The sequence below is a fragment of the Arvicola amphibius genome, chromosome 12 (assembly GCF_903992535.2).
Source record: "Arvicola amphibius chromosome 12, mArvAmp1.2, whole genome shotgun sequence".
Lineage (NCBI taxonomy): Eukaryota > Metazoa > Chordata > Mammalia > Rodentia > Cricetidae > Arvicola > Arvicola amphibius.
In genome coordinates this window covers 27,084,932-27,103,029 of record NC_052058.2, presented here as the reverse complement: position 1 = coordinate 27,103,029, position 18,098 = coordinate 27,084,932, and the positions used below count along the sequence as shown (strand labels likewise).

The following is an 18,098-nucleotide window of genomic DNA, read 5'->3' as shown; positions in this document are numbered from 1 at the left end:
ATCCAAGATGTCTTGTTACGCATCTACCAAAACCTGAGGCCTGTTTCTTCCCAGCTGACAGAATTACATTCTCGTACCAGAGGGCAACCATGTTTCCTTGCCCCCAGTGTACATGTATGTGTGCTCCAGTCTATTGGCCCATGGGGAAAGTTCCACGTGCAACAGAAAGGTGTGCACAGTGGGGCTGCGGGATGGTGGTGTTGGGGGAGGCTTACTTGGAGCAGTCTTCGCAAGCAATGTTCCCTGTGGTCTCCTTGATGGTGCGTTCGGAAACAAAGGCAGGGTATTCAGTATCACAAGGCTCCAGGGTCTGTTTCAGTTTCTGTGCTGTGGGGGAAAGGGGAGAAAAAAAAAAAAAAAAGAAAAGAAAAGAAAAATGAAAACTCAGTGTTCAGGCTCAACGCCGTGCCTGGCAACCCAGAACAGCTCAAATGCAGTTCTCCTTAGGAAGCTCTGTGATTTTTCTAGGCACTGCACAATGCATTATTTTCTAATTAGCCCAGTGATTTCATCTGCCAAGCAACTCTGTAAGCTATAATTCCTAAAGCAGTTGTGTTGGCTTGATCGGCTATCATTTATGCATCACAAGAATTCTTTCTGGGTCAGCATCAACCACGGGGTCTCTGACCTCAGACTCGCAGTGACTTAACACCAACACATCTGGGAATCTGAATACATAGAGAAAAATGTCAGCTACACCAGGATTACCATATTATTGAGGGCAAGATACATGTCATGATACAGTTGCATCGTGCTATTATTGAAAGAAAATTGAAATACAAAATAGTAAAAGACATAAATTCCTTGAAGCATAGCACACTCCAAATTCTGTGATTCTGAAGTTTCTCGTTCGATAAGACAAATAACTAAATAACGTGGGCATAGGAATGAGTGACTGGTGAGCCAATAGTTTAGCTGACTCACACCCAGTGGGCTGGACCCATGTTTGTAAGTCCCAGTTTTCTTATTTGCATCAAGTTCTGTTTTCAGAGGTCGATGGGAGAAGTGAGCACTGAGGAGCACTGAGTATGGTGCTTGGAAGATAACGCTAAGATTGGATTAATTATAACAACAATAACAAAAGAATATGCATTCTTGGTTTGTAGCATTAAACAATGCCAATGATGATGCATACCACAGCTCATGGTTACGGGCAAAAGCTTCTACAAGAGAGAAATTTGGAAAACAAATTCCCCTCTGCTACTTCTAGCTTGTTCTCAGCATTCTCGTCTACACAATGGGGATGCTGGTGGCTCAGGTACTCCGCATAGCTCAGGTACTCCGCATGGCTCAGGTACTCAGTTCTACTCATTTACAGCTTCACTGTGGAGTACCTGGAGTTGCCCAGTTCCATGTATTCCCAACGACCCTATACAGAGTTTTTTTTTTGTTTGTTTTGGTTTGGTTTTTGTGATGTATGTATGGGATCAAGCTTGTATATAAAATTTACATTTGTAATTCCAAAACGTGATGTGTAGCATACAACATGTCAGGTTAGACTCCAGGTGCAGGTGAATGGATGACAGAACCATGGCGAATTGCCTTCCTGGGATACTGTGGGATCCATGGAAGCAGCACTGTAAAATGCCTAGCTGCTCACAGTTGGATAATTATTGGGCATCAGTAAGCTGCGCCCTATGCTTTTACATTCTAACACAACTGTTTCGAGCATGTGTGTTTTCGCCCTGAGGTTTCCTTATTTCAAGGAAACTGCTTCAAGTCATAGAAACTGCTTCAAGTCATAGTACACTGACTTATTTTTTTAATTTAAAACAAAATAGTTCCGCTTTTTATTTTTTATTTATAGCTAGAAAATTGGAACATGTGACCTCACTGACCAGTTGCGGATCTTAAGAGCACGCAAATGTCACTGGTGACCACCCAAGGCTTAGTTGAAGAGCGAGCATTAATATACACACTGCTTTTCCCAGGAAAATTCTCTCTCTCTCTCTCTCTCTCTCTCTCTCTCTCTCTCTCTCTCTCTCTCTCTCTCCCTCACACACACACACACACACACACACACACACACACACACACACACACACACACACAGAGAGAACCATCTCTCCAGGGCCTTGGATAGTGTTGTTTTTTTTTCCAAGAAAATATAGCAGATAAAGAAAATGGAAGAAGTTTAGCCCCTTGTGACAAACTGCTTGTCGCTGAGGTGTAAGGTGAGGAGATGCGCCCTGATCCATGCCCATGGTAGAACTCACAGAGCACCTGGTAGGACCCAGCCTTTCCCATTCTTCCTTGGTGTAGAAGAGAGGTTGTAGCTTTGCTTGATATTCTGGGGTGGGGGCGGGGAGGATGCATTGTGCTCACCTTTCCTTTACTTCCTTCCTTTGTTGACTCTTAGCTGGGGGAGGGGGGTCATCTGGCAACAGTTTGGCAACACAATTTCTTATTTGCACAATTGATTTTTCTCTGTTCAGCAAGTGATTCTTATGTCCAATTTAGGCAGCTTCCTCTTTACATTTTCAGTATCAGAATTTCAAAAAGCTCACTTCTAAACAAAATAAAGATTAAATACACAGTAGTGTAGGTTATAAGTGAGCGTGGCACACACGTGCAAAGGGCATATAAAAACCTGCCGGCAAACGACGTTCACTAAAGAACCGCTGTGAGCCCGACGCTCTTCCACTTGATACACATTCATTTCACAACAAAATATGACAAGATTTAAAAATAAAGTAGGAAGTTCTTTTTGTTTTAAAGAAGTGAAGAAGTGCTTCACTATTAAAGAAGGCTCTGTTAGGTGGAGTATGTGGGAGTGAGAAAAGGTGGAAAGAAATTGCTCAAATTCCCCCCAGGAAGTAGGTGGCAGAGCCAAAACTGACTTTCCAGCTTTGTCAAGAAGGGCCAATGAAAGGAAGCTAGAGGTCTTCAAGGCAGGCTGGGGCAGTGGCACACACACATGATTTAAATAAGCCTGACAATTTCGGCATCTCTAATTCTAATTGTCTGGGCTCTGTTATGATGGAATGGGTTCAAAATGTCCATGGTGAAGCTCATTTGGCCCTGCTCCTTACTGGAGATGAAGTTTTTTCTGCTTTGACAATTGCAGGGTGCGCATGCTGATGTAGGATAAACACTGTTTGCAGCATAGATGTAGACTAGCCGTGTGCTTTAGAGAGACATACAAATTAGCCCAGGAAGCCACAGCCACACTTGCTCTACCTAGCCTGGGCCTTTCGTTGTCTAGGGCACTAAGGACAATACCGTTCAGATTTGCCAGCCACTGCTGCTTATCTTTGGGATTTCAAACCAGTAACGGAGACTGCCAGAGATCTACTTAGTGAGTTCTGCTTTAAGTCCCAGTGTTCAAAACTTGTGATCTAGCAACGCTGGAGGCACTAAAAGATGCTGCTGCTAGCCGAGGTCGGTTCTTTCTTCTCCTCCAAGGGACAGCTGTGGCTCTGAAGCTGGAAACAAGCTGCACCGAGGGCTGAATAGAGCAGTTTGTCATAATCGTACGTATTGATCGACCGCAGTGCTGGGGGTGGAATCCAGGGCATCACCTAAACTAGGCAAGCGTTCTACACTGAGTGATACCCCTTCTACTATCGCCATCTACTTAAGTGCAAAACAACTAGAGCCTCTCAGCAATTCCCACTCAGGAGGTGCTTGGGCGCAGGAGTCACTGGGCATCTCTGAACGGAGCCTTCATCACCACGCAATCAAGCAAGGCGCTGCTACTACATAATTTGGTGGATGAAGCAACAAAAACTCTGTGAAATTAAGATGCTTGTTCAAAGCCACATGGCGGAGAGTGGCAGGGACCAGGTGTGCACCTGGACAGTCTCACCTGGGAGCCACACTAGCTAATAATAACTCTGATCTGCCTCTCACTCCAGTTGCATGGGTATCTGAAGCTGATGTCACCATGACCTTCCACTCGCTCCCCAAAGAGCATTCAATAGGACATCTACACAATCAGATTGCTTGAATTTCCCCTTAGCAACAAATGTCCCTAATGAGAATAACTGACTTGGGTTCACCGTAATTATGTGCAGGCAATTGGGAATGGGCAGATTTGCCATTTGAAAGCCTCTCTCTCCTTTTGTCTCTGTGAATGCAGCCCCATTCATAACCGGGTGCCAGCAAGCTCCATTCTCTTTGTGAAACTTCCCCCAAATGAGACCTTTGTGGTAATCAAGCAGAAGTGGGTTTCCACAGTCCCTTCATCAGGGAAATGAGGCAGATAAACAGTATAATTATGGATTCTATTTTTAGCCAAAACAAAGATGTATGTCTCAGCTCAGGGTCTTTGTCTAGCGAGAGAATAGTAAATTTAGAATGAACCGCAAGTCGAGATGGTGCCGAGACCATTCCTTCCCAACACTGAATTCAGGATTTACACAGACTTTTAACACAGAGTTCCAATCACGGCACCCCATGGATGAATCCACACACCTCCTTCTGTTCCAGTGTCTTCATTTACAACACGGCAAAAAATCATATTCCCCCGCCCCCCAGGAGAATAGATGGCTGTGGGCCTGAGTGAGACCTGCTCAGATGTGGGATCCAGCTCTACACCATGAAAGAAGGCAGCTGGAACTTTCATGCAGGTAGAAGGTCTTGTTAGGTCTCTCTGTGTGTGTGTGTGTGTGTGTGTGTGTGTGTGTGTGTGCTCCCTCCAATGCTTCTAGCATCCTCCCTATCTGCCTGAATGGGTCCTAGGAGAAATCTGCTGATAAGTACTTCCAGGGACTACTTCTCAGCTGTAGTGGAGGGGAGACCGGAAGGGGATCTGGAAGGGTTTCCGAGCACTCTGAAATGCTGGAATATTCTGTGTCAGCATACCAAAGTCGCAATGTCAATGTCTGACCCCTCTTCTCATAATCTGTGGGATGAAGGTGTCACAGTCTAGAGCAGGGGTTCTCAACTTGTGGGTCATGATCCCCGTGGGGGGGGGGCGGTCACGATGAAGGTGTCACAGTCTAGAGCAGAGGTTCTCAACTTGTGGGTCATGATCCCCGTGGGGGGGGGGGGTCAACATATCAGAGGTCTTGCATATGAAGTAGTGATGGAATAATTTTATGGTTGGGGGTCACTACAATATGAGGAGCTGTGTTAAAAGGTCACAGCATTATGAAGGTTGAGAACACTGGTCTAGAATAAATGGACATTTTGACATTATCTATTAGGAAAAGATGTAGGAAAATTCTCACGACAGGACACTGAGAACTAAAGCGTCACCTCATCACTTCGACCTGTGTTGGGACAGTTGTGGAGGGATAGGGATGTAGAACTCAGAGTGGGAACCTTTAGAGTATCTATAGAGTCCAGGCAGTAACCATGTCTTTATTAATCACTCTGCCCTGACTGATGTCCCTCCATCAAGACCAGAACTTCTTGATGTTGGCTTTCTGAATCAGCTGCTGCTTTGTTGTGGGGCTGTCCTTAAGGAATAGCAGCATCCTGGCCTCTACCCACTAGATGCCAGCAGCAAACTGTGACAATCAGAAACGCCTCCTAAGAGTGCAGGGACTGGTGGGAGACAGAACTGTCCCTCAGTTAAATGATACTGTTCTGAGCAAAGACTGCAGTGATGGGCTCTCAAAAAAAAAAAAAATGGTTAAACCTTTGGAACCAAAAGTGAGGGTAGCTTTTGAGATGAAAGGTCAAGGTGAGAACTGGAGGGTCTCTCTGGGTGTAGAAACTGATACAAAGAAGGTCTTTCTTGGGGGCTGAGGATATGGTTCAGTGGGGAGTGCATTTGTCTGGCATTCAGGAGGATCTAGTCCTCCATAATGTGTAAAGAAGGCAACATGCCAGCATGGGAGAGATAGAAACAGGAGGATCAAAAGTTCAGGCTCATTCTCAGCTATACAGAGAAACAACCAAAAAAAAAAAAAAAGTTCCTTGCTCATCTGTGAGGGGGAATGCGAAGAAATTAGGCACCAAACATGCAAACATGAAGTGCCAAACATGACTAGCCCACCACCTCTCAGCACAAAGCTCACTCCCAAGAGTGAGCCACCCTTAAAAAGCAAGAATACTCACCTTCGTACTGGACTCCTGCCCATGCGCACCAGTGCCCACTTGAAGCCTGTACTGCACCTGGCTAACCTTTACTAACCATCAAGGAAACAAGAGACTCCCAGAACTTCCTGCAGAGACAGGGTCTAACTTTCAGGCTAGACAACCCTTTCAGAATCATCACAGCCTCCTTTAGGGGGAGCCAGTCTTTGTTCTCAGCTATTGGTACCATAGAAAGATGGTTTTAGTCAAGCTGCACCTCATGCCCTCCAAATCTACTGATTTATTTGGCCCCACCTCACCTTTCTTTTATAAAATATATATAATATCACCAAAAACAAATTTAGACAACAGGTCACAGGTTTAGGGGCTATAATAGTCTTTTTTCCTGCCACCCCGAGTCATGGTTTGTTCCCTGTCTACTAACTTCCCATTCTTCATGCTGATTTCTGACCATATTAACTCCACAGCCCCCCACTACTGGACTGCAAGTCTCAGGTCTGGAGTTTTGTTTATCATTTTACATATTTTTATGATTTTTTTTTGGAAAAGAGTATGGATCTTGCTATGTGACTCAGACTAGTTTTCACTTCCTAAACTCAAAACAATTCTCTTGTCTCTGCTTCCTGATTAGCTTGTGGGTCTTGCATCTGGCTACATAAGCCTACCAATATTTTACAAATCTCATTCAAACTTCGTTCGCAGTGCCAGTATAATAACCTTCCTGTGGGTGAATTAGAACCCTAAAATGACCTCCTTAGGGACACTGAACAAGCCACCATCGCTTGGTATAGTGAGTGCCCTGTCAACTATGGAAACCCTTCCTAACAGACTCAGTTTCGGCCTCATGTTCAATGTCTAGACTGGGATAATTGAATGTATGCTACAATTCAAAACTGGTACCCACCCAGTGGCCTTGATGGAGTCATGCCTGGCACAAGAATGACCCAATAGGGTATTTAGTAAGCAAAGTCCTTGCTGTGCCCTCGCCTCAGTTGGGTGCTGATGGGAATAACTAGTTATATCACCAAGGAAACCTAGTGTCATGTAAAAGAAGCAAAGAAAGGTGACAATGGTAGAGAAGGGCAGGGATTGAGTGGTAAAGAACTGAGGGGCAAGCAGAAGGAAGTGTTTGGGGATTCAGAAAATCCACAGAGGGCTCCTAAGGCATGGACCGCAAGGCTAATATCTAACACCTAAGCTGTACCACTTTATGATCTCACCATTAAAATGAAAACAAAAAGTTGGAAATAAAATTCATGCTTGTAGCCTAACATCCACATTTAAAGAATTCAGAAAACAAAACAAAACACACACACACACACACACACACACACACACACATAAAAAACCAAACAAAAACAGAGAGTATCTGAGAACCTGCATTGGGTGAGAAGGCCTGGGGGAGACGGCTGGGGACAGCTCACCCTGGAGTGAAGGCTTTGAAGGCCACATCACTGCCAATGTCAACACTGTCGTCTTCATTATCAGAGATTAATTACAGTAGCATCTTAGGTTCTTTACTCTGATCATCAGGTAACATGATTTATCTATCTTATTACACACAGACACAACACATGTACAACACACACACAGAGAGAGAGAGAGAGAGAGAGAGAGAGAGAGAGAGAGAGAGAGAAGAGAAAAAGAGAGAGAGAGAGAAATTCTTTCCACTGTTCTTATGATGGGGAAATTAGGACTTGGTAAGATCAACTGATTTGCCAAATGTAAGACTTGAAGCCTGAGTTAAACCATATTCCAGACCTGACTTGGGGTCTCTGAGAATGTCCACTAACTGCCACTCAAAGTATCAACTCAGGTTTCTGCAGTTGTGCAGACACAACTAGCGTGTTTATCCATTCATCCAGTCAGAACATGGATGACTTGTCTGCTTCGCTCAGCTTTTCATGTTGCCTATTAGCTTTCTGAAGATTTCAGACCCTTCCAAAGTATGACTTTTCTCCTTGTGTTCGGGAAGCAGGTCAAAGTGAACCCGGATAGAAAGAATCTGTAGAATTCTGTGTCAGACTGCATGGCATAGGCTCTAGCAGGGCGGTTTCCTGCCGACAGAACTGAAGGACGGTCACAGTGTTCTGTGTGGTTTAACGCAGGTCAGTGGCTCTCTGCTAAAAAGTATCAGTGCCCAGGGCTCATCACTCCCACTAAGAAACAGAAACCCACCTTTAGCTGTCACATCCGAGTGCCACCAACTGCACAGGTTAAATTCCACCAGGAACCTAAACAATGGAAGCCCAGGGTTATACGGTCATCTAAGCCCCAGTTCGAACAGTACTACTATATGTCATTTTGTGCTGCCCCCACTCCATTTGACAGAATAACGCTGCACTTTGGAAACATTGTTGTGGCTGACTGAGTGCCCATTGAATTACCACTGGGTTTCAGCTCACTTTGAAAAATCTATTTTACCATCAGTGGCAGCATAGCCCTGAGATTATGGTCTCCTGGTTGAGAAGAATTTTTAGTTGAGAAATGTCTGCTTTTTGATCAGAAGTCAGCTTCTGGTAATTTACTCATAATATCACCTGATTTTATTCTATAATAAATAGCCAATTTCTAAAGGATCCTTTACCTTATTTCAGAACTTAGAACATTCTTCTGGATCAGAACCATGGTCTGCAGCAATATAGGATGGGTTCAGCAAATGTGTTTATACCCGTGCATGGGGGCAAAGAGTAGGTCAAGCTTTTAATGAAATTATGCCACAACCCAACTTCAGAAAAATCCAGATATCTCAATTTATAGTTAAGGATTCAAAGACAATATAAATCACCTAAATGAATGGTGACAGATCAAAAAGTTATTTTCATTTTCTTATCATACTCAAAGCTACTATCCCTAACAACTACCTCTCTATCAAAATCCTACCAGTAGCCTTAATGCATCTTCCATCTCTTCTAAATACAGAACACTTGTTTGCCTTTGGATTTATAAACATTATAGAATTAATATAGATTGCATTAAAGTAAAAAAAATAGACAATGTCAATTTGCCAGATGGCAAGGGATTTGCCTTAAACCTACAGCACTAAATCCTAGCTGGGAGAGGGGAAGGGCGACAGTTTGATACAAATTGCCCAGTCTGGTCAACATACTATTCATGGGCTACACTATGCCACGAAGTGTCCTTTACCTCATCTGTAAGCCAGAATTTCCTCTCTGTGGCAATTCAAGTCTGATTTAAGTCATAAAGTCACCCAGCATTCTCAAAAGAGGACCACAATTTGATAAGGTTAACTTATTAGTCCATACCTAGGTAGAGCCCCTAACCCCTTCTGTGGCCCATGTAAACCTGGCTCCCGCCCAAGCCAATACATCCCAGCAACAGTGGACAGCTTGGCTGTGTGTTCTCTTGACCACAGCCCACCCAGGCAGCATTAAGACAGCCAGGCATCCGTGTTAAATTTAACAGTAACCACAATAAATAGATTTGGCTTGTGTATCATAAGCTGTTAGTCTGCTCAACAATGACACAGAGGCATAGAGAGCGGTTGTGAGTAACTAACATTTAAAAAGACAGCGCTGTGCTCTCAGAGGTCAGTACTTGGAGGTGCTCAGTGGATCAAAGGTCAGCGAGAGCAGGGAGCACCATCTCCCCATTCACCATATCCGAGAAACAGAGCAACAAGGGTGCTTGTGGGAAAGAATATAGCAGATGGTACTCACAAGACAAGTTCAGTCATTATCCACTTGGCTGCTGAGAGGAAGGCCTTATAGGGCTGAAGGGAAGAATTCACCCCGTTAAAACAACGGATTACACAAGAAGTTTGTAGTTTGACTTAAGGCTTTACATAGAGACAATGTTATTCTTCTGGAGAGATGGATATCATGTTAAAAACCAGGGAAGGTCTAGCTCGGGGAAGAAAATGCTTGGATACTGTATCCCAAAACTAACATTTTAAAACTTTGAACTCCCCTGTAGTGAGATGTGATTTACAAGTAAAATAAACATGATCTAATACAAGGGTTATCACTGGGGGTGGGGGAGGAAGTTCAACAAACGATGCTTAAACCTTTACCCTCTCGGGGCTAATATTTCACAGCCTGATGCTGAGGGGCTGGAATCATGTAACTAATTTCCAATGGTAATTCACAGCACTCCCCTTTGGAAAGGTGGCTCACAGTTCTCCATCACTGTGTGTCATTCATGGAGAGAAGCACAAATTGAACACACTTGATTTTAATGCCTTCCATGAATTATGTAGGATTTGGACTGCCCTTTCTCGCACTTACATATTTGGACTTGAAAAAATGATAACCATATGAACATGTGATTTTATCCCTGCAGAAAGTCCCCTGCATGCTATAAAAGAAGGCATTGACAGCCTAATCTTTATTTCAGAATATTTTAATTAAAAAAAGCAGTCGGATTGTTTACTCTGTGATATTTCCTATGTGGATAATTCAATTTCCTGAATTCTGGAAAATACCATGTCCCCCTCAGTTAGTTCTTTGTACCTAGGTATGCCAGATATGTAAGTGGTGTATAGACTTGCAAGGCAGACGATGGCATTGGCAGAGCAGGGCTCCAGACAGCAGGTCCAGAAAACCCTCGGCACCTTTGGAGGCTGCCATTTAGGGAAGTGCATGCCAAATCCTGGTTTCTGAGGCAACAGCTGCCTAATCCTCCTCTGTGAGCATTTTAATTACAAGAACCAGAGCTGGGAATGGAGGAATTAGCCAGTAAATAAAACAAGAGTGAATTTGTAGTCCCCTAACTGTTGCTGAAAGGCTCCGTCTAGACTCAGAAAGCAGCAGAGAGCAGCATAAATTTAAAAAAAGTAAACCTATTGAATTTATTCACAATCCTTCCTGCTTTGCAATGCTGTGTAGTTCTTTCTCTGATTTCAGTGAGATCTTCAACATAAGTCCCTGTACCAGAAGACTCTGGCTCTCCAGGTTTAGGGTCAGCGAAAGATACTTTTACTAATGTCTTAAAACCAAATGTGTCACCAAATCCCACGGTTTTGCTATTAGGTATTATGGCATTGAAGTTATCACTTTCCCCAGGCCCAGAAAGACCCAGGGAGTCAGATCATGGGCTAATTCTGGGTCTTTGTTCTTCCTGGGATAGTAGTGCAGGTGGCTTTGAGAGAGAGGACAGGCTGTGTAGCTTGGCAGTGGCTCACCAGAGGCCAGGGGGAAAAAACTCCCTCTGGAAGAACTTGTTAGACCCAGCCCAAACTGGATATCTGAGCAAACAAAAGGATTATGCTAATAGGGATTAGGGTTTTAAAAGCAAAAGATCAATGAGCAGGAGAAGGTCATTGAGGTTTTTGACAGTAATGAGGAAGAAAACCAATCTTGGGGACATTTCAAATCTGCAAATAGTATGGTAAAGAAAGCCTTTATTAGAAGTGACCTTCTCCTCCAAAGTTCCCTTTAAAGGGTGTTTTCTGTAAAGCCCACTGCTCAGCCACCTCTCTAAAACTTCTCTTGGTCACTCAGCAGAGAAGAATCGCTTCAAGAAGCAGTTGGCTTTTAGATAATGCCCTTGTAAAGCCTGCCTCTCGTCTCACAGGGGCCAATACGGTGTAGCAAGATAGTTTTGCAATTTAAGGGAAAGTTTTGGTTGGATTTTAGTATTTCCCAAATGACATGTCTAGGGTTATATTTGTAGACCTAAGGCCTATCTTGAGGAATAGGAAGAAAAATAAACACGTGAGATTTCTTTCTTTAAGGAAGAAAAATAAAACCATCTGAGATTTCAGGTAATTAATGGCCAAACTGATATTTTCTGTACATTGCAAATTACACTTTTAAGACAGGAATAGGCAATTTCTGACAGTCTGGAGGCAGTTTTTTGGGACACAGCAGCGTGTGTCCTGCTCCTAGGCTATATCCTCGGGGGACATGTATGTGCACATGTTTGTGAAAGTGGTTGGTTGTGTGTGTGCCTGTGTGTGTGTGGAGGCCAGAGGCGGATTGCAGATAGCTCCCCCAGCTGCAATCCACTTTGGCTTTTGTGTTGAAGTTTCTCAAACACCTTCAAGTTCAGGGATTCTGGCTGGCCAGACATCTGCTCTGTTCTGGGTTACAGATGGGTGATATGGTATGCCTCTCTGCATGCTGCGAAGATGTGTTGCTTTTATTGCTTGATAAAGCTTCTTTGGCCTATGGCAGGGCAAAATATAGATAGGCAGGAAATCCAAGCAGAGAGACAGGGAGGAAAAAAATGGAATGGAGAAGATGCCAGCAGATACTGGAGAAGCAAGATGTGAGGCAACCATCCACAAGCCTTGTGGTGAAATATAAACTATTAGAAATGGGCTAATGCATATGCAGAGCTAGCCAGTAAGAAGCCTGAGCCATCAGCCAGTTTGCAATTACTATTAAGACTCAGAGTGGTTATTTGGAAACTAATGGGCGGGAGCTAAACCTCAAGTTACACACGTGCACTCCCATGTTTGGCTTTCATGTGGGTACCTCACTGGGGACTCAGATCCTCATACTTATGTGGAACGAACTTTAGTGACTGAGCTGTCTCAACTTCCCCAGAAGAACAGTTTCTGTTGATCAAAATCAAATTCTTTTAATTCTCATATGTAACACTCAGTGAAGCTTCTCTTCTTGTCTATGGAAGGGGGGGGGGGGGACTGTTCATTAATCTACTTAAGACCTTGACCTGATTTTCACTTATAGAATCCCTGGATCTGGGTTTAAACAGAAACAGTTCTTAGTGAGGGAAGTCAGGAAATACCTTTAAACATGCTTGGTTTTGAATACGGTGCATTTGATTACCCTGCAGTCGGGACCACATTCCCCCAAGGCAGCAGAAGTCCCCAGTTATTACCTGGGTAGCAGCTTTGTACTTACATCCAGCAGTCCGTGGGCACTGTCGCTGCTCTCCTTGTTAGCTCTACACATGGCTTGGTAGTCGTACAGGGTGATTCTACGGGGGAAGAGAAAGAGGCTTCAGGAAATGAAAACCCATGGGTGCCAGGGAGGTGAGTGGTCAACTAGTGTTGTGTGTGACTGTCACAAACAGAAAGAAACCTGACAGTCACAGGTTTAGAGCAGAGCAGGGAAGGGACTGTAAGCTGTCAGGTCTCATCACCAGGAGCTTAAGGAAGGGAGTGAATGAAGGCATTCGGAAGAATACAGGGAGATTTTAAAAAAAGACCTAACGACGAGTTCTCCACTTTAGTTCAAAACAAGGACAGTTTGCATGGCCCGCTGTACTCCCTAGGTTACGCTGATTGAAATCAGGTCCCTGGATATATCTGTTTTTTTTAGATGAGACCCAGCAAGTGCCACTTGAGGTTACAAAATGGCAGGACCATCTGCCTGCTCCCATGCACTAGGAAACAGAACAGGATGGAGTCAGAACCTGAAGTCCAGGGAGGGGGAACCCGGTGTCTCACTGGCTACAATTCCCTCAGTGTGACTACTCCAGAGTCCAGGCATCCTTGTCTGAAGCAGCATAGTTTATGAGACACGAATGTGGATATTGCTGAGAAGAGTATTGCTGTCAGCCCCAGAACCACTATAGTTTGTCTAAGGTGTTTTCTTCCCCAGTTGACAACTCTTTAAAAATTAATTTTTTTTAAACGAGCATGTATTTTATCTCATTCTCAGAAGCAGTGATCAGAGACATGGGTCCCCATCTGATCTTTAGCGTCCCCCCACAATTCCAAAGAAGAGACGACCAAAGCCCAGCCTGCAACAGAAAGATTTCCAATACCTTAGTACATCCAATCCACATGTCAGTGTAGAATTCTCCTTACAAGAATTCCTTTCTAGAAGGGCCATGGCTTAACACTGGGTTCCCTAACTGCTATGCTTAGAGAGGATTCAATACTACCATTCTGTGTGGCCAGTAGGACGTGGTACCCGTCTCTCACCCCCCTCACGACCCTAGCCCCTAGCCCCTGGCCCAGGATGGATCATGGAAAAGAAATTCTTTCCAAGGCAAATGCGTGAATTACTGCTTGATGACAATCTCACCTAAGTGAACCCCAAGACATCATGTACAGACCTTCTTGGAACAACTCGTGGGAGACAGAACAGATCCACATATGGGTGCCAAAAACAAAATTGGCCACCTCTGACCAAACCGTAATTGAGGTCAGCTCCAACAAGTGGCACATAGGGGTGATACAATAAGGACAAGGCAGCGAAGACACAATAGCCCATGCAGTCCTGGGTGCCTCTTTGCATCAGAAACAGTCTCCCCTATGCTGACCCCTTTTTTCCCCTTGCAAACAAGCAGCTTTGTTTATGGAAATAGAAACAAAGACCTTGAATCAGCCACACACTACCCTTGGTGAAGTCTAGGCCCAGACTTCAATCAGCTGGGCAGAGGATGGACAGTTCACTGGCTAGCAACCATATTTGTTACTGCAGTTCAGGGCACCCTCTGAAGTTCAGGGATGAGGGGGAACGTGCTTAAGTAACTTCCGACCTTGCACTCTGAGCTGAGGACTGTGGCAGCCGTTGGGGTTGGGTGGATTCTACGTAGTGACCATAATCTTCAAAGCAGATCGCCCCATTTGCCAGAAGTGCCAAGCAACATGTCCAAGTCCGCAGAGCTCACCAGTGAGAGAGCTAGGAAGAGCTGAGGGCCCGTCTGAGTCCACTTCCCTCTGCCTTCTTCTCAGAAGTAGGTTCTGAGTCTCGGAAACGCACAGCACCACACCTGTATCCATTGACAGGCTCACTTTGCACTCTCCTAACAAATGCTGCCCAAGACAGGTTCTCAGAACTAAAGTCTGGGATCATTTTGTGCTTCCAGCTGAGGGGCAATTGAGCAATCCCGCCCCCATCCCTAGCCAGAATAAACCAGCTGGCTCACAAGGCCAGCTGGCTAGTGGTAACCATGGTAACTCCCTGACTGACAGATGGCTGGAAGCTGGGGATTCTCCCTGGAACTTTTCCAGGGACCCCAGCTGACACTCTGAGGGTGAAATGAATCACTGTGGGGAAGCTTCCGGGCCTGAGCACCTGCCGCTCATTGCGAAAGGATCGGGGAGGGTGGTGCCTGATACTACTGTTCCGACAGAGGTCAGAGAGTCAACCCTCCCAAGCTTCTCCACCCGTTGACATCCTCTCAACCAGATGTTGAGAGAGACGAGACAGACAGAGAGAGAGAGAGAGAGAGAGAGAGAGAGAGAGAGAGAGAGAGAGAGAGAGAGAGAGAGAGAGAGAGAGAGAGAGAGAGAGAGAGAGAGACTTTCAGATTATCGCTCTTTTGGAATTGATTTTTTTCTTTTCTTTCTTTTTTTTTTCTGTTTTAAATAACTCCACTTTGCGGCTACCTGCATCCTGCTCTGCTGATTATAGTCGAAGAACAAGATAATTGCCTGCTTCCATTCAGCTCTAAAATAAGCCCCGAGAATGGTGCCTAGCCCCACGGAGCTCAGCGCTGGGAATTTAACCTCATGACAGATAACATGCCTTAATTCCCATGACTTCATCACCAGACCACTCCGGCATGGTTGTCCACAGCCTGAGACCTTGTCATTAGCGATAACCCGCCCCCTGGATGGGGCTCTTTGAAACTCGGATGGAAGCGAGCACTGCATCCCACGCAGCGGCCCGGAGAGGCAGGAGCAGAGCCAGCTGCGCACCCTGGACCGGATGTTTTACCTGGGCGTTTTAACACTTATTCTGCTGTTCCTGTCCTTTTTATCCACCAGGGGAAAAGAAATCCCAAACAAGTAGCATTTTTTTTCTAAGACTTAGCAGGTTGACTTTTAAATCGGTAAACAGCTCGTTTAGACTGCTTAGCAACTGTGGGACAAACATTTATTAAACATCTACTATGTGCCACAAGTCCAGGAAACTTGCCTATAATCATGCCTAATCACGGCAGTGCCCCCTCCCCACGCCAAGGCTAAATTATTAGCCTAAAACCCAATCTTGAAACAGCTTAGCATTTATAAGCAGAGACAGAGAAGCTCCAGCGAGGGAGAAGCCTTTGCTGTGAGGCCCATCTCGGGGTGTAATTAAGCAATTTTGAATCTGAACTTCTAAGAAGCAAAACTGACCTGAAACAACAAATACAAATTTTTTTTGTTGTTGTTTTTTCTGTTGAGCATGAAAACTCACTCCACTGGGATCGCTCTCCTAGGCAAGGGTACTGGAGACCCATGCAGGGGGTTTCTAAAGAAGGGAAGGGTCGTCTCTCCTGCCCCAAGGTCCATCATCAGGCCATCCCACTGAAGCATCTCCCAGGAAGGACAATGTGATTTCCACAAGGCGCACTCACGGGGGAGCCAGGAATTTACCTCACCCAGGCCCCTCTCCCCGCCTTCCAGTTGGCTAACCACAGATCACTCAGCAGCAGCCTTAGCTGACGAGCACACTTTGTAAGCTGTGTGCTGCTGCCTTGCCCAGGAGGCAGCAGCGTAGACATGGCCGATTGCCTTCGTTAGGAATGCAGGAAGTCAACACCTTCCATTGTCAGGTGCTTAGGGTATCCAAACCGCCAAAGCTCCGATTTTCTCCCAGGAATATTGGCATTCTCCCCAATGTCAGGGGCACGGAATGTTAACTAGGAAGCTAAGACTAAGGAAGGAAGGCCAAGCCAGGCTCAAGATTCTGCCCATGTACATTAGGCAGAATTTTCATCACAGAGACAAGTACTCGAGGGGATCAATTAAAAGTGAAGAACCAAAGTTCCTCCATTTTGTCCTCTGCCTCCATCTTGTGTCTTGTGTAGGCTATTTTCCATAAACCATTCCAGTCCTCAAAAATGGCTAGGGGCAAAAGTAACAGGGTAGCAGTCTGGAAAGTACAGATAACTGTAGAATGACCCTGCCACAAGGTCAGCCAATAAGAAACCTTGACAAGCAACAGGTGAGGGTGAAGTTCAAAAATAAAAATTTGTGAAAAGTCTCTAGTCACAAGCCAATCAGGATTCAACCCGTCACCCCAAACCCTGCTGATGTAACTTTCCTGGTTTCTGCTTTTAAACAATGTTCTCTAGAAGGGTGGGGTACCTCTGACAAGGTCCAGGCTGGCCTGCAATTACAGTAATAAACCTCGCTTTTGCATTTCGGTGAGCCGGTCTCCATGGTGATCTTTTGGAGTCCCCCACAGACTGGGCACAACAAAAAGGAGGATGTAGCGTGAATTCTAATTGGTCTTAATAATAAAAACGCTGAGTCAGATATATGGGGTTAATGCTGAGAAATCAGAGAACCAGAGCAGCTAGCCACTAGTTTTTACCTCTACCAAATCCTCAGGACAAATGGGTGATCCTATCTCCAGGAATCCTCAGACTGAATGTAATGAGCTCCTGTCTCCTCGGCCTTACTTTCCTCTCTTCCTGTCTCCACCTCCCTAGTGCTGGGATTAAAAGCAAGTGCCCTCCAAGTACTCGGATCAAAGGCATGAGGTCCCAAGTACTGGGATTAAAGGTGTGTGCCACCACCGCCAGGCCTCTATAGTTAACTAGTGGCTGGCTCCTCACTCTGATCTCCAGGCAAGCTTTATTTGTTAGAGCACCAACAAAATATCCCCACAGGAGGAGATGTTTATCTCAGATTACAGTTTCAGAGGCTTCTGTATAGGGTCCGCTGGTGCTATTGATTTTGGACCCATGGCAAGGTACACGGGTATCATGGGGGAAAGCTGCCCACATCAGGACATCCAAGAGGCTGAGAATAGCAGGATAGGGCTGGGCTAAGAGCTATCTTCCTAAGGCATGATTCAAATGGCTCACTTCTTCCATCCAGGCTTCACCATCGATAGTCCCATTGCCCCCCACACAGAGTCTCTCGAAATACTGAGTCCAGTAGCGCACAAAGCCCTTGACAACTCCTTGAGGATTTTACGAAGCAGAGTTCTTTGGAAGTTGGGTCTTCTCTTCAGAGGAGCCACGTGGATTAGAGCAGGTGTGGAGGAGGTAGAGTCCATCTCCCCGGGGCCTACCCCATTAATGAGCAGTGCCCAGGTTTCTCTTTGTTTACTTTGCCCAGGTACCTTGGAAGCATGATGAAACATCCATTTGAGCAAAGTATTGCAAGGGAGGCTGCTTAAAAAACGGGTAATTTACTCGGGAGGCAGAGGCAGGCGGATCTCTGTGAGTTCGAGGCCAGCCTGGTCTACAAGAGCTAGTTCCAGGACAGGCTTTAAAAAAAAAAAGCTGCA

The 18,098-nt window shown here is 45.1% G+C and overlaps 1 protein-coding gene across 1 annotated transcript in view; it reads right to left on the bottom strand.

Moving 5' to 3' along the window:
* The window catches only part of Cacna2d3 (calcium voltage-gated channel auxiliary subunit alpha2delta 3), an 842,461-nt gene that overhangs the window by 46,378 nt on the left and 777,985 nt on the right, over positions 1 to 18,098 (bottom strand). Inside the window, 4 exon segments of the mRNA XM_038350066.1 lie at positions 216 to 327; positions 8,167 to 8,222; positions 9,669 to 9,721; positions 12,819 to 12,894. Of these exon segments, the coding sequence (XP_038205994.1) occupies positions 216 to 327; positions 8,167 to 8,222; positions 9,669 to 9,721; positions 12,819 to 12,894 (297 nt within the window).